The sequence below is a fragment of the Phaseolus vulgaris genome, chromosome 6, assembly GCF_000499845.2.
Source record: "Phaseolus vulgaris cultivar G19833 chromosome 6, P. vulgaris v2.0, whole genome shotgun sequence".
Classification (NCBI taxonomy): Eukaryota; Viridiplantae; Streptophyta; class Magnoliopsida; order Fabales; family Fabaceae; genus Phaseolus; species Phaseolus vulgaris.
In genome coordinates, this window is record NC_023754.2 from 21,645,874 (window position 1) to 21,671,358 (window position 25,485).

General features: G+C 33.8%; 2 protein-coding genes across 2 annotated transcripts in view; one reads left to right on the forward strand and one right to left on the reverse strand.

The window, feature by feature from the left end:
* LOC137831843 (protein ILITYHIA) overlaps positions 1-16,507 on the reverse strand; it is a 33,947-nt gene extending 17,440 nt beyond the window's left edge. The window contains exons 1-22 of the mRNA XM_068639692.1: positions 16,115-16,507; positions 15,536-15,912; positions 15,099-15,230; positions 14,625-15,006; positions 14,333-14,479; positions 10,686-10,870; positions 10,468-10,594; positions 10,269-10,342; positions 10,115-10,191; positions 9,988-10,024; positions 9,749-9,912; positions 8,970-9,153; positions 6,377-6,454; positions 3,326-3,445; positions 3,152-3,211; positions 2,884-3,009; positions 2,706-2,805; positions 2,442-2,611; positions 1,282-1,584; positions 1,087-1,203; positions 906-1,007; positions 672-821 (exon numbers count right to left, since the gene is read on the reverse strand). Of these exons, the coding sequence (XP_068495793.1) occupies positions 672-821; positions 906-1,007; positions 1,087-1,203; positions 1,282-1,584; positions 2,442-2,611; positions 2,706-2,805; positions 2,884-3,009; positions 3,152-3,211; positions 3,326-3,445; positions 6,377-6,454; positions 8,970-9,153; positions 9,749-9,912; positions 9,988-10,024; positions 10,115-10,191; positions 10,269-10,342; positions 10,468-10,594; positions 10,686-10,870; positions 14,333-14,479; positions 14,625-15,006; positions 15,099-15,230; positions 15,536-15,912; positions 16,115-16,235 (3,333 nt within the window). The 5' untranslated portion in view covers positions 16,236-16,507. The remainder of the gene's footprint in view (positions 1-671; positions 822-905; positions 1,008-1,086; positions 1,204-1,281; positions 1,585-2,441; positions 2,612-2,705; positions 2,806-2,883; positions 3,010-3,151; positions 3,212-3,325; positions 3,446-6,376; positions 6,455-8,969; positions 9,154-9,748; positions 9,913-9,987; positions 10,025-10,114; positions 10,192-10,268; positions 10,343-10,467; positions 10,595-10,685; positions 10,871-14,332; positions 14,480-14,624; positions 15,007-15,098; positions 15,231-15,535; positions 15,913-16,114) is intronic.
* A 7,052-nt stretch (positions 16,508-23,559) lies between these two features.
* LOC137833518 (uncharacterized) lies at positions 23,560-24,303 on the forward strand. Its single transcript, XM_068641862.1, has one exon. It carries the CDS (start codon positions 23,560-23,562, stop codon positions 24,301-24,303), a length of 744 nt encoding a protein of 247 aa, XP_068497963.1.
* Positions 24,304-25,485: the final 1,182 nt, after the last annotated feature.

The following is a 25,485-nucleotide window of genomic DNA, read 5'->3' on the forward strand; positions in this document are numbered from 1 at the left end:
ACCAGAACCACATAATTTAGTCACCTATAAGGAAATAACCTAAAAAATTAGTAGAAAGGATTGAAGTAATAAATCCATTCAGCTTGGTCTATATGACTGTTACATAAATATTATGTATTTTATATGTTATTATATGTCAGTCTGCCATTTTCTTTTTCTTTTCATGTAGCCATCTCTGCGGGCGCAACAGTCTGCACTCTTGCTATCACATCACAGTGTATCTTTTTGACCTTTGTTACACACACAAATACATATATATATTAAAGCTGAGTGAAAAACTCAAGCTTTTCTCACTAAAACCTTCAGACTTAGGTATTACCCAATCCCCAATTCCAATTAAGGAAGCAATCATCAGATGAATTGAACAGTTCATTTATTATGCCAGCACTCAACATCCTTAGTTCTTCCTTATCTACCATTTTGTTTTCGCTTCAAGAGTGACTAATGTACACAACCCAGTATGTAAGTTTTTCAGATTTAACCACTTTCAATTCAATTTTATAATATTCTAAATGCAAATGAAAGAAAAATTTATCAATGCATTACAAGAAAACAATAATCTAAACTGAACTTGGATTTGAAATAAAAGGCAAAGAAGACAGTTTATTATGGAAGAGAGAAAATTAAAAGAGCAACTTGAGACATAAGTTCCCAGGGGAAAAAGTTCAAACCTTCTCAGGATCATGGAGCGCTATCCATATACTTGTTGCGACCTCAATGTTTTCAGGTAGAGATCGATTAGCAACTGCAGGAATACATTTTACAGCATTCAGGCAAGCCATTCTTACATGAACGTCTTTTGCATAAACTCCATAAAGTGCCTGTAAAATTAGATATTGAGAGATAACATAAGCACTGTACAAAAACACATATGCGCAATGCAAAATAGGATCAGGCATACATACAGAAGCAACTTCAGCAGGTTGCAAACCAAGGCTCAACTCATTTAGTGCAGGTCCTATTGATGCTTGATAAGATGGAACAACACCAAGTACATGGTAAAGTACCTGCAGAAAAGAATATTGATCAGGCAATAGGTAAAATCATAGAAGAATACAAACAAAGCATGAAATGTTGGCAAAGTACCGATAACATTCGAATCCTAGGAAGAGGTAGATGTGGATCAAGGTGTAAATAACATATGCGAAGCACTTCATCATGAAATTTTGTTTTCTTTGAGCACAGAAGAATACGCTCAATTATCTGAAAAAAAACTGGAGTTAGGAACATAGAAGCAATGGTACATAGATTAAATTTCATTTCAAAAGTAAAATTGCTTACAGGGAATACAAAAGAAAAAGAATCCACAGGAAGTGCTCCTGATTTACAAGAAACGGATAGGCCATCTAAAATTCGATCAAAAAGGCCACGAAATGGCCTTTCATTGACTTCCTCTTCAGCAACTGATGGAACTAGATCCAACAGAAGATGAACTTCATCAGTCACAATTAAACGCAAAGCAGTGGAAATGTCCAGGGCCCAATCACATAGAGGGGGAGCAGTGCATCTTGCTAGCTTCACCATGGTTTCAAAAGCCTCATCGCTTACAATAGGAGATCGCATTAATGGTTCAACAAACTTGACCTGACAAGATTTGATTCCAGAATCACAACGACATATAAATATTTATTATATAAAAAATAAAGGGAAATAAATGAATGGGTAGATAATCGGTTCAATACAATAAGTATTGATGTATCTCATTTTTGGTACAATAAGAAAAAAATAACAGTCTTAGGAAAAAAAACATTAATGACTAAGGCAATTCAGAGCACGTGTTTGGTCTTTAGTAGTTGTCACATTTTTATCTAAAAAAAATTAACATTAATTTTCAATTAACCTTGAAGTGAGCCTTTTACCTACTGTCGTTAAGGAAGTTCAAACAAAGTTAATTGAACTAAAGTTTTTATACTAATATTTTTATTTTTCTTTCTTCTCACTGTTCTAACAAAATTATGTCAAGACTTCTTATACTGAACCAACTGTTTACCCAAAATTAATTAATAAACTGTACAGTCTCAATAAACTACCAATTACAAGATTCCAGAAAAGACCAATTAAATTTAACTAAAAATGAAGAGAGCATTATTAGAAATGGAGTGTATCAAAATCAACAAAAAATACTAGCTCAAAAAGGGGAGTATTATACAAGTTTTATATGGCATACTTTGTACATAATCCTAGATGATAAAGAATCATAACACACCACTTACCTAGGACAAGACATTTGAAATGTCAAGGTTACAATAATGAATATATCTCAGTAGCCCAACAATTTGAAGACATGATAGCCGAGGAAAGCTAAGTCAAGGAGGGGAAGATTTCTCAAATCATGAAAGGAGTACTATGGCCACTTAACTAACGGTTTTAAAATCAGAGTGATTGCAGTTAATTCAAATAGCATCAAATATATTATAACAAAGATTAGCAGGCGCCAATACCATTGAAGGCAGCCTACTATGAGCAAAAACTGAATTAGCGATTGCCATATCTCCAAGAGTTCTTAGCATGAGAGATAGATTTTTCTGTATTTCATCAACTCTATCTCGTACAGAAGACTCCTCCTTAAGTAGCAATTCTCTTGCTTCTTCCTTTGCCGTTTTTCCTTTGTCTAAAGAAATCCCAACAACATTAAAAAAAGACACAGCCTGAGTGAACTTCAAATTTGAAAGCAACAAACTAAGAAATAGAAGTGCAACACTTGCCAGCCTTCTTTGCTGCCTTCCCAGTATCCTTTTTCCCTGCACCAGCAGCTTCTCTACTAGGTAGATCTCTCTTCACTGAATGGTTAGTAGATGTATGATCCTGATTAAAAGAACAGCAGAGTATAACTAACTAAATATCAGGAATGGAGCAAAGAAAAAGGAAGAAATTAAAATGTACCATGTCATCTTCATCATCATACATGCGGAAGCGACCCTTCGCTTGTTTTGTGTTTTTTGCACTAACAGATTCAGCAACATAAACCCCTAGCTCAGTCGAAAGCATTCCTTCAGGTGTATGAAAGATCTAAAAACAGGTAAAAAATAAATCACATCATATTTGTCAGAGTAAATAAAATTGAAAGAAGTAATCACAACAAATAGAAAACATAGAACAGATAATGTAAATATTAATCCATTGACTGTAAAAACTGCATCACGTAAATTACCTGAATGTCATTCTCAGAAAGTGTATCATGTGCAAACCGCTCAGGAATATTTAGCAAATACTGGTATTCAAGTTAGTAGCAATAAGAGTTAAAATATAAAAATACCAATCACATGCTCGAAAGATTACAGAATCCAGATCCAGCTTTACTATATAAAAATAATAACATGTCTACCTTTTCAAACTCCATATATGTATCTCCAGGGATTATAGACATCAAGTTTGACAGTGACAATACCGCTGCCTGTTGTTCTAAAGGATTAGTACTCTTCAAACCCAGTGGTCCCAGTAAGATCTGAAAAAAACAATATATTATTTCTTAGTGAGTAGAACATAGTTAACCTTTTCAAGGAGATCCGTTATACATGATTTCAAACAACTAGCAGAAAATTATGTACAGATAAGAACTAACACAAAGAGAGAAGTGACAGAGGAAATTGCAATTTCTCACATCTTTTCAGTTAATTTGCCAAAAGTAAATGATTACAATAGCGTACAGCCATATCTGCTGGCCAATCAGTGTTTCTTCCCTAATAATAGGTGGCAAGTTTTACATCATACTATATAAATTATACTAACTACACAAGAAAACTTTTAAAAAGTACTAAAATTAAAGGCATGTTCATAATGGATGAACAAAGCTCCCATTGTTGATAATATGTGTTTACAATAAATAGATAGAGAAACCTATTACAGAGCCAGAACAGGGAATAAAAGACCTATGAGAGACTGAGAAGAGAAGCACAAAACATATAACAGAGTAATGTTGTATGACTTGTCTTGAAATAATTGTTTCGCTGTATAGCTTATATAAAAGCTGATTTTGGGTGTAGTGAGATTTAAGATAAGGAACATAGGTTGTAGTGTTCCTCTTTGAGAAAAAATTGTACCCATCTTTTAGTATACATATATATCAGCTGAGAATATACTCACTAATATTTGGCCATCTCTAAATTCAAGGTAGGTTTTAGGTGAAAGACAGTCACTCACAACTATCAGGCAGTTGTCCGCTCACCACTATCCTTTTTTCCGACAACCATGTGGTCTTACTCATCTTGGCAAGGATGGCCCACCCACCATACATTGTCTCCATAAGTTGTCATCCTCGATTGTCAACCACCACCTTTCTCTTGGCGAGTACCAGATCTGGTTTTTCTCAACCCGTGACAACCAATTCCCAAATCACTAAGGTTGAAACACTGTCACGCGAAATCTTTGAGCACTGTAGTGGAGCACATGAAGACCACATACCACCCTCATAAGGTTCATCGTTGTTCTGTGACCCTATTCTTGATCTCGATTCTTAGTTTCAATGTACTTAGAGTAGTTAAGTACACTTGGTCATACATTTTCTGCCATGCAACTCTGTTTTGGTTTCCATGCCCTATCTCTGAGAAGACCTTCGTTCGTCTGAAAACTCAACTGGAAGAATTACTTATTTTGGTCCGGTCAGTGCAGTTGTGACTCCTTGGTCAAGGATGTCATGACCATTTGAAAAGGGAAGATAGTGTTTTTTCACTAAATATAAATATCGGTGGCAAAAGCTTGACTTCCAGCAATGTTCTGTTTTATGGCAATCAATTACTAGGGTCTTTTAAGATATGCTCTTCTTTTTTGAAGAAGGCTCATGATATCTTTGCTAATGATACTCAGCATCTCTTTGACGCAACTCAAAGACTAGCCTCCCTCAAATATACCAACCAAAAAACGCTCTCACATGTAGCAAATGCTAAGGTTGTTTTAGAAGGATTAAAAAGTTTCCTTGGGGCTAACTCACTGGAAAATGTCAACAAAAAACTTGATAAGTTACACATGGTACTGATTTTAAGATGTTTACATTTAGATGTCGCCCATATTCTGAACGGCAATCAAATTTATTTCTAAGGCTACCTCAATGAAAAATGAAAATTTAGCTAATGTTGTAGAAACTTCAACAATGGCAGCACCTCATGGAAGAGAGGGAGATAGTAGCAACTAAGGTCTACGGGTTGGTCGAAGTGGATGTCCTCAATGTAAATACTATAAGAGAGTCGGTCATACCCAACAAAATTTCTACCAATTGCAAGGCCTTCCTAACTAAGAAGCCTTATGTCTAAAACCAAAAAGGAACAAATTCCAATTTTTTTTTAAGAAGTACCAAAAATATTTGAGGTTTAAATTTGAAAAATTCAACATCCAAGCTCAATCTTCTTCAATGCCAAGTGTTTCAACAGCATGCATATGATCAACGGATAATTGAGTCAAGTGCCTCTAGTCACATTTTTTTATAAATGTTTTTCATTCTTAATCATTTCTTCTCCAAAAATTCCTCACTTCTGTAGCCAATGGATCTTAAGTTGCATATAAAGGAATTGGGCTATCTCGAGCTACATTTAGGTAATCAATTTGAAAATTTCATAGATTGAGCAAGCCACATAACGGATCACCTATGTTTTTCTTCTTCATATCTTGAGCTGTAATTTGTCCAAGTCATCTTGTCTCTTAATCTTTCTTTTCTTTGGGTGTTCAGATATCTTGATTGGGGTGATCAAGAGTCTTACTTATGATAGGGTTTCACAAGTAGGTGTCAGTAGATCTAGTTGGGTTGAACATCTTGTTCTTTTTATGTTGTTTTTCATTTTATCTTGAGGGGTTCTACTGAAACATTAAAGTTAGTATATTAGTCTAATGAGGATGATTAGACAACTAAATGTAGCTCTCTTGTGAGAGTGAACCAATATAAGTTCTTTTGTTTTTTCTTCTTTCCTTATCTCCTACAAGTTATAATTGAATTGAATATTAATTGCGTCCCTTTGTTAAGTTAAAGAACATTAATATTGGCATCACTAGTGGCTGAAATTTGTTTTTCTTTAAAGGATGTCTAGATTCAAAACAAACATTCATCCATTTGCGAAAATCTTTAAACGTTCAATTCACCCCCTCTTCAACTCAATTTATTTCTAAGATTACCAAGAAGATATCTTGGTGTTGTGGTTTTACTACACTTAAATACCGAGTTTTAAAAAAATGACCCAAAACTAGACTCAAAAAAAGGGCCATATCTGACGTGGTACCTATGCAAATGCACAACCAAATGTAGCAGTTGCATCACTGATTCTACCAAAATATGAAAAATATATTGAAAAGAAAATTTAGATATTTAATATAATCATCCCTTATGAATATGTAAATCACACAGCAGCTACTGCACCAATATAAAAGAAAGTGCAAAAGATTTGTAGATTACCTTTAAGAAATTCCCTACGTTAGCTGAAATAATATCAATAACAACAAAACCATGTGCTTGCAGACACTTGCAGAGCCTCTGGAAAATAAAATGAAACAGGTTAGCTAACCAATAAAAAAAAACTTCAAAGCAGACATGTACAATAAATAATGACTTCCTAACATGTATTGCTAAAAACATGAGAAATGTGTTTTCTATTTCAACAATGTGATGATATTATTATCTGTAGAATATCAAAGCATCTTAGATGATCTCCTAATTTATTCTTATCTTATATTTTACCATTCGTTTCCATATTATTTAATTAGGATTTATATAATTATAGGGATATCTTATTAGAACCATATTTATTAGCCTATGATTTATAGGCATATCATATATAGGAAAAATTTCATATAGTTATTTATATTTATTGTGATCAACTAATATAAAATAAACTCTATTGTGTAATCCATACACAGTTTCCAACATCTCTTGCATCTATTTTTCTCACTTTCGACACAGTATGGCATATACTCACTGACCTGTTTTGTCATTATTTTACTATTTAGTCTTCAAAAACTAAAGTCCAATCAGTTACTCTCACACTATATCTTCTTTCCAGAGTTGTCACTTTTTTCATAGTGTCCTAATTTGGTTTGCTTCTGTTTCATAGCTGTGTTAGCTACCACTGACTTCTTCATCGACATACTTTATGCTAGTCATCTTTCAAATCACTAGCCCAATCTATGTCCCAGATGCACTAGTCCCGTTTTATGTCCAAAATGCATTGGCCACATCAATGTTGTATATGCAATGGCTTCGCATACATCAGAGATGCACCAACCCAATGTCCCCAACACATTCGCCTGTCACATGCACAAGCCCCTTCTTTGCCCCTTTAAAGGGTAACAAAAAAAATTCCTCCAAAGAAACTAGGTCTATCGGGCCAACACGATTTTTTTTATAACAGCTTTGATTGTGTTAAACCCGAATAAAAAGAGAAACTTAAACATTTTGTGTTTCTAAGACAACACAAGCTTTATTTATATTGAGAAAAGAAAAAAGGAATCAATACAAAAATAGAGAAGATTTGAGATCTTCCTCTAATAATACAATTATAATCAATATATTCAAAATTGTATAATCAAGATAAAAATGTTCCCAACATCAGGAAAAAGGCAAACATTGAACTAAATACATGTGTTTCTGAGAGAGCACAGGTGCTTTATTTATATTGAGAAAAAAGGAATCAATACAACAAATAAAGCAGATTTTATATCCTCTACCAACAAATATATGATACAAAAATAAATAAAACAATTCCTATTAATACATATATAATATAAATATTCTTGATTATACAATTTACATGAAAACGTTTCCAACATCAAGCCAACACGGTTTTGGAAAATGGTCTAAATTAAATATCATGTTAAACTCTAGGAAAAACATAAACATTGAGTTCAAACCGTGAGTTTCTGAGACAACACGGGTGCTTTATTTATATTAACTAAAAAGGAACCAATACAATAAATAAAGGAGATATATTCTCTAATAACAAATTTATGATGATGGAATAAATAAAAATGTTCCTAATAATAAATTTACAATCAAGTCTTGTGTATATTATTTCACTTTGTATTTTATTATTTATTATTTATTACATATTAAGAAGGAACCCACAAGCTGTTCAAATTAAGCCACCTGGCATGATCCATGGAAACAGTTGTAGTAGAAAGTAAAAATGACAGAGGATAAAGGGAGATTCTCAAAGCATGGCCCATGGCTTTGTACGTGGCCTGGGATTATGGACAAGGCCCCCCTATTACTATTTCCAATATGGAAGACTAGAGAGAGATTTTGCCATCAGATTTTCATCACTTTTCTTTCGGTTTGTAGGTCTTTTTCAGATTGGTCTCAGGGTAGTGTACTTGCTGCCACTGAGTAAAATACCATGCTCAAGCTCCAATTATAGTCATGTTTTTCAGATAAATATCCATGCCTCCCTTTTTTGTTTTTTCCTGTTAGATTGCTGGCATTAGCATAAAGCCATGAACCATTTTTGCTACATGTTCTTCCAATAAGTTGTTACTACTGCTCTTATCTAAAAGTTCTGCTTTGTTACCATGTTTTCTGACACTAATACATTTAGTGTTCATTTAGATTCATGATCCAAAGGTTCGGGTGCCAAGATTTGTGTCATTTTAACTGCGTTTAAAATGCTTGTTTGTCAGCCATCGTATCAAGATATTCTTGATTATATAGTATCAGTTCCTTCTTTTATAATTATAATATAACAATAATATGTATACGTGCATTTTATTCTTTTATTTGGTTATCAAAATTCAAGTGACAAGGGATCACAAATAATCTGAAAGAACCAATGCCCAAAAAATAAACTAATTGACCAGTGCCAGCATGCATGGATACACATTTCAATTCTATTGCAGCTCAAGTCGGAACCATTAGGTTATTAACTGATCACATGTGCAAGTTACAAGGCCTCTCTAGAGTGTCAAGTTTATACTAGTTGGTTTTTGTTAGAATTTAGAAATTAAATAATTAAGTTTAAACTATATAAGACAACATACAAGTATGTAAAAAAAACTACCTTCCATACTGCATCTCTTTTTCCACTACCAACTAGACACGGGTGATGTGAGCAAAGTAATATTCTGACAAATGAATCTGGAGCATGTTTCAGAGCTGCTGGTGACATCATAAGCAGAGCCTTAACCAACACCTCAACAGATGGAACAGACGAAACTTGAGGGTCCAATGAAATATCAGTATCACTGCAAATTCAAATATTAAGAGTTTAAAAGCAGAGTCACAAAGATTGAGATTGACTAGAGCAGAAATACAAGAGTATGATTGAAATATTGCACACCACTAGGACCATGTTTGATACCCTCTAAAATAGTTAGTGAGAACTGAAAAGTGGTATGAAAAAAAACACCTAATCACAAAAAATTGAACTCCAAAATAGATTGTAAGCCTCTTAGGCATCGGCAAGATAAGCACAAGCATTATTACTAGATTGTGGAAGAAGTTACTCAAACCGCATTAGGCACCAGTTTTTCCAGAAGCAAAACCAAAGAAACTAACAACTGTTAGCAATCTTATAAAACATCATTATTCAGTCATGTACTAACAATTTAGAAAAGCAGCATAAATCCCAAATGGGAATTTGAAGAGGAACTTCCAGATAATTTATGGCCTCTAGATAGGACAAACACTAAGCTTATTGTAGGTCCAAATCTAATAACAAAATATGCAACTATTAGTTTGAAGAAGAGGTACCTTTCCGAAATAACCACATCTAAGTCCACCTGACTTGTACAAATTTAACTGATAAATATGCATATCAGTGTACAATAAGCTATTTACCTTTTTAAGGCTAGATGTTTTTCTCCAATCAAAGAAAGGTACTTCGAAAATTCGAAGAATAGATCTTCAGATAACTGAGGAGCAGACGTCATAATCTTTCTAGCAACATTATAAGTCATTCTTCGAATATCCCACCTCGGATGGCATATAAAAAAGACCATTAACTGCATTAAGTTAACAATAAACAAGTCAACTTAAAATACTAATATAGGAATCTAATAAAATGCAAAATGTTTTACCTGTAACATCAATCTGACTGAGAAGTTGGATAATGTACTGCAGGATGAAGAAAATAGACCATAATAAAGCATACAACAATAAAGACGAAAACTATAGTCAACTTTTCAGCATTATAATGCAATTTACCGCTGTAAATGTTCCACAAGAAGCACTTCAAGAAGATCAACACATGCCATGCTATCCTCAATTGATAGCTTTGAAGCCTGCAGAGCATTTTTTCAGATATCTAGAATAAATTCAGTGTAATGCTACTATAAACAATTTTTAGATGAGTGATCACCATAGAAATTGGCACAACCGAAGGTTCATTTTGTGATACCAGAGCCCATATCTTTTCCTTTACCAATGCTTCCTCTGGGCAAGTAAAACACAATAGAAGAAATGAAAATTTTTGACAAAAAATATTAAAAGCAAAAAAAAATATAGAAAAACACTAGTACTTCAACTTTAAAAAAATTAAGATTTCTACTAATACAAACCAGCTTTAATATCAACAGCAGCTATCTTCGCAACTAATAACAATGCGTACATGCCATCTAAACGCTGTACTGCCTTAGTATAGCCAGTTTTAACAAGTTGGACAAGAGCACCAAATAACGGTAACATCTGAAAAATACAGAGTTGAACCATGAGTGAATCAATTTCATGCATAAAATAAATTGAGAAGCAATTGTAACCAATCAAAGTAACAGGTCACCTTTAAGATAGCATCTTCATTTTTGGAAATAGCATGTAGACTGCGCAGAAAACCCTTTCTTAAGGTTTCCTTCTCTTTTAGGCCAGAAACAAAAAAGGAAACCAAACTCTCTTGAATGGCATCTGTAGATCTAACTGCCCAAGAAGCTATAGCTGACAAAATCACAATTTTAACCTCCTCATTTCCTGTCAATTAAGTGTGGAGGATGAGTCAACAATAAATAATATGATCCTTTTGAAAGAGATTTAGCCATGTAAAAAAGATCTTTCAAATCCAAACACACCTTAATACCAAAAAGACCATGGCCAACTGACCAAAAAGCATAAATAATTATCAGTGACACTCACCACACTTCGTTTGTAACTCATTGCTTTACATTAAGAATAATGAGAAATACCAATTGATACTCATTGGCATTTGTGAAATTAGGAAGTATTGGGTTAATTCTCCCTTTGTCTAATGAACACATATGGTTATGTTTATATAGAGAAATAACATCCAGAAAATATGGGCTAAACCCTTTACATAACAATATCTAACACTCCCCCTCAAGCTGGTGCATATAAATCATAAGTACCCAGCTTCTTACAGATATAATCAATCCTATGCCTTCCTAAGGACTTAAGGATTTAATTAAAAATATTTGCTAATTGATCATTTAAATTAACAAAATTTCGTATTGATATCTCCTAATATAATCTGTTCTCAAACAAAATGAAAATCAATCTTAAAATGTTTGGACCTTTCTTGAAAAACTGGATTTGAAGAGCACCTTATCACATGTAAGTGTCATTTGAGTGACCTCTCCAAATTGCAATTCTTTAAGTATTTATTTAAGCCAAATAAGATCACAAGTAGTTGAAGTCATAGCTCTATATTTTGCTTCTACACTAGATCTTGCCACAAACACTTCATTTCTTGCTCTTCCAACACACCAAGTTATCACCAATGGAGAAACAATATCTGAAAGGGGATCTTCTATCATATGAAGATCCTACCCAATCAACATTTGAACCTTAAACGAATTTAGTATGACAATATATCAAACCTTTCCCATGAGAGCCTTTAATGTACTTCAATATACGAATGACTACATTCCAATGATCTTAAAATGGGGAACTAAACAATTGACTCACCAGACTAACTGCAAAGGAAAAATCAAGACGAGTAATAGTAAGATAATTCAATTTTCCAACTAATCTTGTATACTTCTCAAGATCTCAGAGAGGCTCCCCCAATTGGGTAGATGTTTGGCATTGGGATCCATGGGTCTGTCAACAAATTTCGAATTCATCAACCAAGTTTCCTCCAAAATAACCAATGCATATTTCCTTTGAGACAACACAAAACATGTATTGGATCTTGCTCCTTCAATCCCCAAGAGGGTCATGAGGAAATAAAATAGAACGAGAAATTTTGTTATCTAAAACTAAAGTCGTCATGCAATTAATGAGATAACACGCACTTAGAACTGCAACACCACAAAAAATGTTGAGAACCTCACCATGCATTAAAATAGTGCTTGTTGTTTCAACAAGATGTCTATTCTTGTGCCCGACCACCCCATTTTGTTGAAGTGTATATATAAGCACATGAAGTTTGATGAAGAATACCGTGAGAAGCCATGAAACATTTTAAAAGAATAAAATATGGCTATGCAAAATTGGAACAAAAAATCCAAATTTGGTTTTTAATTTCATTGTAAAAGATTTGAAAGAGAGAAAACAACTTTGAACTACATTTCATTAAAAACACTCAAGTGCATCTTGAATAATTATCAATTGAAGTAACAAAATACTAAAATACTAAATTAGACTTAACACGACTTGGTCCCCAAATGTCAGAAGGCAAAAGGGGATGAAGCACGTTGTGAGACACTATTAGAAAAAGAACTATGAATGTGCTTGCTTAACTACCACAATTCAAAAGACAAACTTGAAAAAAGTTGTTGCATCTTGGCAAGACTAGGATGACACAGTTGAGCATGAATGAAAGATGGAGAATCAATAATTGTGACAACATGTCCACAAGTCTCTAGGTGATAAAGACCATGAAACTCACATCCAGTGTCAATCACTTGTACCAAACATCGGTCCTGTAAACAAACAGAATCTTTGATAAACGAAATAACGCAGTAAAGGGAACGAATGAGATGACTAATGGATAATATGTTAAATGGGGACTGAGGGACATAAAGAACATTATCAATAGATAAAGAAGAAAAAAGATTAATGGTACAAACATCACGCAATTAGACCCTAGATCCAATTGCCTTGATTATTGAAGGTAAATAATCATAGTAGACAGGGAAGAGAAAAATTATTTGTTACTAGTAATGTCATTTGTGGCACCTAAGTCAAGAACTCAAGGACCAAGGGAAGTAGAGTGAGTGACGTCAGCAAAAGATGTGACGATCTGACGATCTTCATACCATTTGAGAAATTCATTGAAAATAGAAGGTTGTCCTAAGGTACCATATTAAGGAGTGTCGGATGAAATAGGGCTCACAATAGATGTTTGCAAGGAAACAATTTGTACAACTGCTACCAATAGAGGAGGATGAACATGTAAGGCATAACAGAGGTCAAATATGTGACCTAGCAGGTGACGATCATCACATTGAGATGCCAAAGCATAAGAGTCATCAGCGAAAACAGGTATATCAACAAGTGGTTTAGCTGGCACACGCAAAAGGGTAAAACAAGTGGAAGTAGAATTTGACACAACAGGGATCCCAAAATCTAATAGCAAACATGTAAATAATCAAGAAGTCCATGTAAGCTCAATAGCATGAAAAAAAATGTCAGACCAAACGACAATAGTGGAGAGCAACAGCAGCAGAAAAAGAACTCATGTACGTAGCGGGTTCACCAAGAAACCCTAGCTATAAATACCATATGAAATTAGGAAGTATACTATTAATTCCTCCTTGTGTCTAATGAACACAAAGTCATGTTTATATATAGTTATTTTTGTATAGAGAAAAAACATACAAACAATATGGGCTAACCCTAAGCCCATTAAATATAAATATCTAACAATATTTAACAACATTACAAACGACATGTTCCATACTCACATACCTTGGACAACTTTTAATCCTAATTTATGTGTAGGTAGGGTCTATTTAGAAATAGCATTTAAATTAATGTGAGGTTAATTTATAATGTATAATTTGTTTGGGCCATTCACCATATAAAAGTTCTTGTGATGCACTTTAAAGGTTTTCAATGCCAAGAATTTGTGTTAGTGTGCAACTTTTGCAGATATTTAGTATGTGTTTGGAGAGGAAAACTTGTAATTTCAATAATGCCCCGTTGCTCAAAGATTTGTTACATGATAATATCATTTTTTTAACATTTCCTAGGTGGTCAAACCACATTTGCTTTAAGGGGACTTCCATTACTGATGTGGAAGAAATTAAACAGCTCTTCGCATTTTTTATCCCCTATGACTTATTATTTTAATTCCATTTGTTTGTTTACTGTTAGGAGGATATCTGATCCTCTTCCTCAATATGTACTTTGTCTCTTCTCTCTCTAATAATATTTTATTTTATCATTGAATAAAAAAGTAGAACAGCAACTTGGTAAAGAAAAATATACAATAACTCAAAATTCAAAAGGAATATTAGAACTTGTGTTTACCATCATCCTTGTAGTATGATAGAAGAAAATCACATATTGTACGAGACAGACTGATAAGATATTTTCCATCTGGGGCATTTGCCAATTCTTGTATTGCATTTACCACTCCTACTCTCTGGTAGGGAAAAGTAAGCCTTCCTTCTGATCCTGTTCAAATGAAATTTGTGTGGTCAAATATATTACAAAAGCACCATTAACACTGTCGATCAAAAATCAAGACAACCCCCACATCACCAAGTGGTTTAACAGTATCATAACAAGCCAAATACACAAGCATAGGGCAATTTAATACCTTTAATAACCGCTTTGATAGCATTAAACATTGTGTCTAATGCATCTGGATTGCTAGATTTTTGGCTCAGACTCCTGACTATAGATAGTGCCCCATCCCTTCTCCCTTCATCAGCATGCCGAACTTGTGCTAACACTACTGAAAGAATTTCAGCAGCATACTTACTCAGATCAAGGTTAACAGACTTCAAAAGGATGCCAACAGACTCCAACACAATCTCCGGGTTGCGTTTTAGCATTTTAACAGAAGATGGAACAACAATATTTTGAAAATCTTCATGTGACATTTGCAAATAAAGAGGACGAAATGCTTCAGTAAGACTCTTTCCTGGCTTCTCTTTTGCACTCAGTATTGCACTAACATATATATCAAGAAACGTTGGCTGTAAGGAGCAAAGAGCTACATCAGACCCTACAACGTTAAAATCAACCCAATGCAAAATATAAACAAGAAAAATTACATACACTCGCTCACCTTGAATTCTCCAACTAAAGAAGGAGATTGAGATGAGAACTCCAGCAACAACATTAATAATTCAGGACAATCCTTGAAAGGAATTCGCCCATTTCTCAGCTCTTCCATGTAGGCTTTATAGATATTAAGTGACTGAAAAGCATAAACATATAAATTACAATATAATTTCTTATATACACTGAAACTGCAAAGGAGGAAGTCAAAATTTTAGGTTTTTGTTTTATTTATAGTGAGTCGTACATCAACTTATACAATAATATTTTTTCACTGACAGTAGCGTCACTCATCACTTCTCTATCTCCTCTCTTTCTCTCATTATCGTACAATTTTGTTGTAAAATTTTCTGTACAAATACCATCTCTTAAACTCGAGCATAAAATTGAGGACATTGCTATTATAGTATTAATAAAATAAAAGAAACAACAGTTGGGCTGAACCTGAGAAAACAAACGGAAAATTTTTTTCCGGCAAGCCCTTCCCTCGCGAAACGACCTTTGCAAGACTAAACTAAGCAAAGAAGCTTGCGCCGCAGCCACTCTACACAAAGCATTCTTGGAAACCGCGGCGAACTTGCTCTTGCTCAGAAGTAAACACGACCAACTGAGAAGTCTATAGCATCCAACATGAGATTGAGACTTGGATTGCTTTTCCATATTCTGAACTAGAGCTCCTGCGAAAGTCTTCATGAACACCTCTCCCCCTAACGCTCTCACAATCACTTCATCCACCGCTTTCCTCGATCTGAGATCATCGTAAACCGCAACCGTTCGGAACACTATATCGGTGAGTAGCGACGCGAGCTCGGTTGACATTTCTACAAAAGAGACCAAACTGATTAGGTAGAACAACAAACAATCGCGCATTCAGACGTGCATGTCTATCTAAGCAATAACAGAGATAAAACAAAGCAGCGTTCGCGATAAAACGATCGCCGTTAGAGGAAATGGAAATGTTGAATTGAGTTTGGGGAGTGTGAAATGGAAATGGTGCATTGGTGTGATGGTTTCGGTGCTGACCTGAGGTATAGGAACTCAAGAACGCAGGGATTTCGCGACGGAATATCCGAACACGTTGGTTAGTGGAGGAAGTGGAAACCAATTCGGATAGGGAAACGAGAGATTGCAATGATTCCGCCATTGCAAAGATCCGAAGGAAATTGCAAGCTCGGAATCGGATAATTTAATGCAGCCACGCTTCAACTCCTACAGACACAGTGTGTTTCAGTTCTTCGCTACTGAGATTGGCTAGGGTTTTGGGTACTGCTGTAGCTTGAACCTGTCGTGTTCGGTTCGGACTTTCGTTGAAACGAAAACAAACCAACGACAAATTTTTTCTTTTTCTATTTTCTGTTCTCTGGCTTCTCTCTTCTTTATTTTTGGACCTGGACAACTACGGCCTTTTCTTCCTGCACCACCGTCATTTTAACTTGCACCCATCAATTTAAATATCAAAAGAAAGTTCCCCCTTTCAAAACCTTGCATGCATACCTCTACGTTTTTAACCCGTGCAATTTACGGAAAGAAATACAGAGTATTAATGATTTATGAAGTACTATTTATTGATTTTAAAGACTATATTTATATATTAGTTATTAATTTGTATAAAAAATACATAAAGACTTAAATATAATTGGGGTTTTTTAAAAAAAAAATATGTTTGTTCTATTGTCATGTTCCTATGTTCATTCAGTGTGTATAATCATAATTGTTTGATTTATAATTGGATTTTTTTTTATGATTCAATTATTTGTGTTACTTAATGTATATTTAGATTAGATTGTTGTATTTACTGTCCATTTTGTATTTTCTTTTTCATTTAATATCATTTTGTTAATGAACCTCATTTCAATAGTGTTTTGTTCGTTCAGTAAATACATATAGTGTTGCGTTTGTTCGGCATGTATAATCATAATTACTAAATCTGTAATTTGATTTCTTGGTATGAACATTCAATCATTTGTGTTCCTTTATGCATAGTTAAATTATAGATTGATGTATTTACTGTCTATTGTACATTTTTCTTTTCTTTTATAATTAATTTTATTTTGTGAAAGAACCTCATTTGAGTAGTGTCACGTTCGTTCGACAAATATGTAATGTCACGTTCGTTTGACATGTATAATCATAACTGCTCAATCTATAATTGAATTTCTTGGTATGAACACTCAATCATTTGTGTTCCTTAATATATAGTTACATTATAGATTGTTGTATTCATTGTCGATTTTATATTTTTCTTTTCATTTATAATTAATTTTATTTTGTGAATGAACCTCGCTTTAGTAGTGTCATGTTCGTTCGATAAAGACTTGTAGTGTCATGTTCCTTCGATATGTGGCTTAATCTAAAATTGGATTTCTTGGTATGAACATTCAACATTTATGATCCTTAATGTATAAACACACAACAACTACAATGAAACCGTTGTTACTTCAAATATTTTGAGTTTGATCCTCTCAAAAGGAACGTTAACTATATGCTTAACACATGCAAGTCGAACTCTGTTTTCAGGGAGTTAGGCAAAAGGAAAATATATTCCTAGCGTGAAGGTTGTTTGTCTCGCCCAGGAGGCGAGAACAATTGAAAATAAAGTGACGAATGAGTGCGTAATGCGCGGGAATCTGCCAAACTATTACAAAATAGAATAGAGATGAACAAAAGAGAACAGAGATGAACAAAAGAGTAAACTGAAGACAAAGGATATGAGAATGAATATCTCTTCTTTTTTGTTATTCAAATCAAAACAAATGGTTTGAATATATACAAGTAGTACACTCATTATAGGTTTAACTAAAGAGGAAAAGAATCAATAATTAAATACTAGAATCATAACACACAAGACAAAATAAAGGTTATTCACCTCTATAAAGAGAAACAACTAATAATTAGGACACCCAATTAATATTAGGATCCTTCTATAAATCTGGTATCCGTATCCTTTAATACCCCGCCACAAGCTAGGGAGCAAATATTAATGAGACCCAGCTTGGAACAAATATTCTTAAAAGATTGAGGACTTAAAGCTTTGATATAAATATCAGTCACTTGCTCTGCGGTGGAAATGGGAAGCAAATGGATAAGACCCTTCTTTAATTTTTCCCGGACCATGTGACAATCTATTTCTATATGTTTTGTTTTGTTAGCTCGTGAAACACTGGATTTGCTGCAATGTATCTTGTTGAGTCATTGTCACAGTATAAAAGAGATGGTTGCTCAAAAGGAACTTTGAAATCTTGAAGAAGATAAGTTAGCCATTGAATTTCACATGTAACAGTGGCCATTGCCCTGTATTTAGCTTCACAATAACTCATTTATATTGTTCCTTGCTTCTTTGATTTCCAATATATGAGAGAATTTCCAAGATACACACTAAAACCAGACACTGATTGTCTAGAATCACTACATGTGCCCCAATCACTATCACAAAAGGCTTTCAGATGAACATAAGTAGTGGAAGAGAAAAATAGACCAAGACTTGGAGCCCCTTTGATATATCTGAGAATTCTAATCGCTGCATTATAGTGAGCAATTGTAGGCTTAGCAAGAAATTGAGAAAGCTGTTGCACAGAAAATGTTATGTCAGGTCGGGTATTAGTGAGATATATAAGTCTTCTAATCAATCTTCTGTAGGCTTGAATGTTTGTGAAAGGAACACTTCCAGTAGAAGAGAATTTCTCATGATTATCAATAGGAGTGGGTGCAGATTTGCAGGCTAAAAGACCTGCATTTGTTAATAATTCCAATGCATATTTCCTTTGATTTACCATTATTCCTGTCTTACTTCTTGCTACTTTTAGACCAAGAAAATATCTTAAATTCCCAAGATCTTTAATCTTGAATGTTTGATTCAAGGCTTGTTTGATTCGAGCAATCTCTTCTTTATCATTTCCTGTCAATATTATATCATCCACATATACCAATAATGCTGTAAAAGATCCTTCAGAAGAATTAATGAACAAGGAATGATCATTCACAGATTGAGTATATCCCATAGAAAGCAAAAATGATGACAGTTTGGCAAACCATTCTATGCTAGCTTGCTTAAGACCATATAAAGCCTTGAAGATGTACTGGAAACGTTAATATTACAATGATAATCCTTTAAATACTCAAGTGATCTTTTTATTCTTATGCTCATTCGAACAAATGGATCTGATTCAGAACTTTGTTCTATATCATGATTTTCATTGAGGTTTTGGTTTATATGGGAACAATCTACGTCTGAAACCTCAATTTGTGACTCACAATTATTATCACTGCTATTTTCAACATTATCACAAGGTGTATTTTCACAGATCTTCAGCAAACAAAATTTGATCATCAATATCAGGACTGTTAGTTTCATTACTAGTATCTTGAACCCTTTGGTATGAAAAAACATGTTCATAAAAGACAACATCCCTAGACACAAAAATTTCTCTTGATTGGACAACCAATAAAAACACATTTTGATGCTCTTGGATCAAATTTTCTTCTATTTGTTGACAAAGTGCTAGCATAACATAAAGAACCAAACACCTTTAATCCATTAAAATCTGCATCAGTTTTGAAAAGCATTTCATGAGGGAAAGAATAGTTTAAAACATGTGTGGGAAACATGTTTATAATACGCGCAACATGTATCATAAAATATGACCAATAAATTTTGGGTAAATGAGATTGTATCATAAGAGCTCTTGCTACATCTAATAAATGACCATGTTTCCTTTCAACTATACTATTTTGTTGTGGAGTATTGATACATGATGTTTGGTGTATTATTCCTTTACTGACAAAAAAATTAGTCATGACAAACTCAGTTCCATTGTCACTTCTTATTATTTTTATTGTTGTCTCAAACTATGTTTGAACAAAAATAACAAAATGTTCCAAAACCTTAACAACTTCAGATTTTTGTTTCAAAAGAAAAATCCATGTGTACCTCGAATAGTCATCCACTATGGTCAACAAATATTTATGGCCATGAATTGATGGTATTGAGTATGGTCCCCAAATATCTACATGAATCAAATCAAAATATTTTTCCGATTTAGATGTACTAATAGGAAAAGAAAGTCTTTTTTGCTTTGCAAAATGACAAACATCACAAACAAAAGATTTGTTATATTTAACAAAAGGAAATTTATTTTTGATAACATCAATACATTTATTTGAAATATGACCTAATCGAAAATTTCAAAGGGTTTCTAGATCACTAGCACTGACATTAACAGTATTGATGATGTGTGTAGATTCAAGGGGTTTAATTTGAAATTTCTAGTACGATGGGATCCTGAGTATATAAAGTCTATCTTGCATCTTAACAAAACCAATTATTTTCAAGGAGTTTTTGTCTTGAATGTGACAACCATTAGAATCAAAGGTAAGAACACAAGATAGTCTATCAACCAATTTTGTTACTGAAAGAAGATTAAAAGTGAAGTAAGGAATATACAAAACATTGTCTATGACATAATTTTGATTGAGAAAAACACTTCCAGAATAATTGGCAATGACTTGATTTCCATTTGGTAATTTGACATAAATAGGATCAATTTGACGATACGAAGTGATGTAAGTTAAGGATGAACAAATGTGATCAGTAGCACCACTATCAATAATCCAAGAACTAGAAGAAGAAATAGAATTATTACCAGTTTGTGTTGTCATGTTGGAAGGAATAACAGAGACTTGACTAGAAACATTGTCACTGGATTGGACCTGTTGTAAAAGAGCTAACAATGTTTGATACAACTCAGGAGTAAAACCAATTTGTTGAGACTCCACTTCTGACTTTGAACCTTCATGATTCTACTCATTATTGTTAAAATTTGTATTGTGAAAGGTTGGATGACTTTGATGATGGTTCTGATTTTTAAATTTGAAATAAGGTGGAAAACCATGCTTTTTGTAGCATGTATCAATGGTATGCCCTATCTTTCCACAGTAACTGCAAATTTTGGAAGTATATCATCTTTCATAGCTTCATCTTCCATAGCTTCCTCTTCCATATCCACCACCCATGCCATAGATCATAGCATTGTTATTATAACCTCCTTTGCTAGTAGCAATCATTGCCTTGGATTGATCACCAAAAACTTACCTCTCTTGTTGTGTAATGAGAGAGTAAACTCTATTCAATGATGAATTATCTGATAAACTAACATGGTAAGGTGAACAAAGATCTTGTGAGGGATCAACAATTTCACCCATAGATAAATGTAGCAACCAGAGCTCTAATTAGAGCTCTAATACCATATTACAAAATAGAATAGAGATGAACAAAAGAGAACAGAGATGAACAAAAGAGTAAACTGAAGACAAAGGATATGAGAATGAATATCTTTTCTTTCTTGTTATTCTAATCAAAACAAATGGTCTGAATATATACAAGTAGTACACTCATTCTAGGTTGAACTAAAGAGGACAAAATAAAGGTTATTCACCTTTATAAAGAGAAACAACTGATAATTAGAAAAGACACCCAATTAATATTAGAATCCTTCTATAACTCTGGTATCCGTATCCTTTAATACAAACAGTTTAGGCTCAATCCTAAAGAAAGTTAAAAAGCGTTGTTTGATGAGCCTGCGTAGTATTAGGAAGTGTCAGGTAAAGGCTGACCAAGCCAATAATGCTTAGCTGGTCTTACAGCCTTACCCAACCGGTGTAATATCTGGAGTTGTGGAGATCAATTTGTCACACTTGAGCTTTTGTCAAGTTAGGGCAGACTAACTCTCTTATTTTGGATTGACCATTGTTAGAATAACGAAATCGTTAGGAAAGGCATATTAGTCAAAGTATCTTGCTATAAAGTTATCCTAATCAAATTTGTGATAATATTATTATTTCACTTTTTTTTTCATTTTTTATGACTCATTAACAACTTCTTTAATCAAATATACTATTCTTTTACATTGAGTTTTGATGTTAAATTTGTGAGCTCAGTCTCACTCAAATGTTAACATAATATATTTAAATGCATTATAACTTATACCATGTAAATATTTAAAATTTATATCAAAATGTTTTAACAGATCTTTTAATTGCAGTACTCACTGATTCAACCATCCGATTGTTTTGGTTTAGATTCAGGAGACAAACGATATAAATATAAATCCAATTTAAATGAACCCAAACCATTGAAATTATCATTCTAATGAAACATAACCCAATTCTACCAAACATAAATAATATTTTAGTTTGATTTCTTCTATATTTCACCCGAGTAATATTTATCAAAGTATTTACTAAAATAATTTCAAAAAATAGTTTTAATTTGACTCCTTTAAAACAAAATAAATACTAAATGACAAATTATAATTTTTCACAACAATCGAAACTTATTATTATGTTTGTAATTAATCAAACACAAAGAAAACTTGGTTATACCGTGTTATGGGAAATGTCAGCGGTTTCAAATATTTACATTAAATATCTATTTTTTAAAAAATAACTTTTACTTTTGCACTTTACAAATCTACCCGCAAAGCTTCCATTGTAATATTTCAATTACTATTATAATACAATTCTACATAATGGCGTGTAAAAATTTAGATTTCTTCAAAATATTTTTAATACATACTTAAAATTTATATAATACAAATATTTATAAAATAAAAGTTTAAAATAAAACATTTCAAAGTCTTTCACATGTTCTTCCACTATATCGACATGTACTTGTATACACACGGTAGTTATCAAAATTCACAACATAATAAGAAAAATAAGGATAAGTTAATAAAAAACATATTCATAACATACTCAATACATGTAACAAAAATCAATCATATTAGTTATTCATAAAAAATCATTCAAATGTTATCACATAAAAATTCAATGTCAATTACATCATTCATAAACACCACACATAGGTTTATTTTCAATCACAAACATATATGGATTCAACATATTTTGGAAGACTCATTAAGTATATTTATACCAAAGACTAAGACATAACACATACGTTAAGGATCAAGATAAATTCAAACATCAAATAATATTTGTTTACAGTGAATCAGACGTGTATAAACTCACTTCAAACATCTGATATATTAGTTTATGTGACGTAGATATCAGTGAAATTAAAAAGATACATGTTGAACATAGAATTTTCATATTATCATCAAAGAACAACTTCTACATTATCCCAAATGTATCGCATAAATTTTATATAATTTTCATCATTCACACATAATTGTTGGAGTTTGAATTTATCTTAGTTGAATAAGTCACCTGTAGTGAAGTTTGTTTCCTAGTTTCTAGCTTGCTTATGTTATTTTGTTTATTTCTCCTGTAAGGCTATATAATGCCATGATCCTTGATTTAATAAATTATCACTTTCAGCTTTATATTTCACATTTGGTATCAGAGCAAATACCTGTGTGAGAAAGTGATTGAGAGAGATATCTGAGAGATCTGAAAAATTTGTGCAGCTGGCCATCTCAAAATTTGATGGCCATTACGATTTTTGGTCCATGACGATGGAGAATTTTCTGAGAAGCAGAGAATTGTGGAGCCTGGTGGAAGATGGGATTCCGGCGATATCGATCGGAACATCACAGGCAAGTGAGGTGCAAAACAAATATGTAGAAGAGGCGAAGTTGAAGGATTTGAAGACCAAGAATTTCCTGTTCCAGTCCATTGACAGAGAGATTCTGAAAACTATTCTTGACAAAGGTACCTCTAAGGCGATCTGGGAATCCATGAAAAAGAAGTATCAAGGCTCCACAAAAGTGAAAAGGGCGCAATTGCAAGCTTTGAGAAGAGAGTTCGAATTGCTGGCCATGAAAGAAGGAGAGAAGATCGACACTTTCCTAGGAAGAACCTTGAAGGTAGTGAACAAGATGAAGGTGAATGGTGAAACAATGGAGCAGAGCACGGTCGTGAGCAAAATTCTCAGATCACTAACCTCGAGATTCAACTATGTGGTGTGTTCAATTGAGGAATCAAATTATCTGAGCACGATGAGTCTCGATGAATTACATGGCAGCCTACTTGTCCATGAGCAGGGAATGAATGGATATGTACAAGAAGAGTTGGCACTAAAAGTGCATCAAGATGAAAAACCTAGTAGGGGAAGAGGTCGCGGAATGGTCCGAGGAGGACGCGGTAGAGGAAGAGGAAGAAACGCGGTAGAGGAAGAGGAAGAAACGCTACAAATGTCACCAGTTAGGGCACTATCAGAACGAGTGTCCCGAATGGGAGAAGAAGGCGAATTATGCTGAACTAGAAGAAGAAGAAGAACTTCTCTTGATGTCTTATCTGGAGAAACATCAGGAAAACAGAGAAGAAGTTTGGTTTCTTAACTCCGGATGCAGCAATCATATGACCGGATGCAAAGATTGGTTTTTTGATTTGGAAGAAGGTTTCAATTGATCTGTGAAACTTGGAAACGACACAAGAATGTCGGTGGTGGGAAAAGGAAGCATGAGAATACAAGTTAACGGAGTCACCCAAGTCATACCTGATGTTTATTATGTTCCAGATCTCAAGAATAATTTACTAAGCCTTGGACAATTGCAAGAGAGAGGCTTGGCAATTTTGATTCGTGATGGAACCTGCAAAGTATATCATCCCAAGAAAGGTGCAATCATGGAGACTAATATGAGTGGAAACAGGATGTTTTTTCTTCTAACATCCAAATTGCAGAAAAACATGATGTGCTTGAAGACATAAAAGGAGATCGAGAAGGAGACGAATTTGTGGCATCGCCGTTTTGGGCATTTAAACCAAGAAGCTCTAAAACAACTTGCACAAAAAAAGATGGTTATTGGACTATCGATGCTGAAGTCCACGAAGGAGATATGTGTGCGGTGTGTCTGACTGGAAAACAACACAGAATATCAATGTCAAAAGGAGCTTTTGGCGTGCATCGAGACAACTGTAGTTGGTGCATTCGGATATATGTGGTCCGATTACACCAATTTCACACAGCGGAAAGCGGTACATTTTAACTTTCATTGATGATTTCACTAGAAAAACTTGGGTTTATTTTCTCCATGAAAAATCAGAGACACTCATCACCTTCAAGGCTTTCAAAGCAAGTGTTGAAAAGGAGATTGGAACCTTCATCACTTGCCTGAGGACAGACCGCGGAGGGGAATTCACGTCTACTGAATTCGGAGAATTTTGTAAAACTCATGGTATCACCAGGCAATTGACGGCTGCATTTACGCCACAACAGAATGGAGTGGCAGAGAGGAAGAATAGAACAATAATGAATGCGGTACGATCTATGCTGAGTGAGAGACAAGTCCCAAAGGAATTTTGGTCTGAAGCTACAAGATGGAGTGTGCACATCCAGAATCGATCTCCAACAGCAGCAGTAGAAGACATGACACCTGAAGAAGCTTGGAGCGGTTGATAAGTGTCTAATTTCAGTAATATTTCATATTAAAATATAGGCA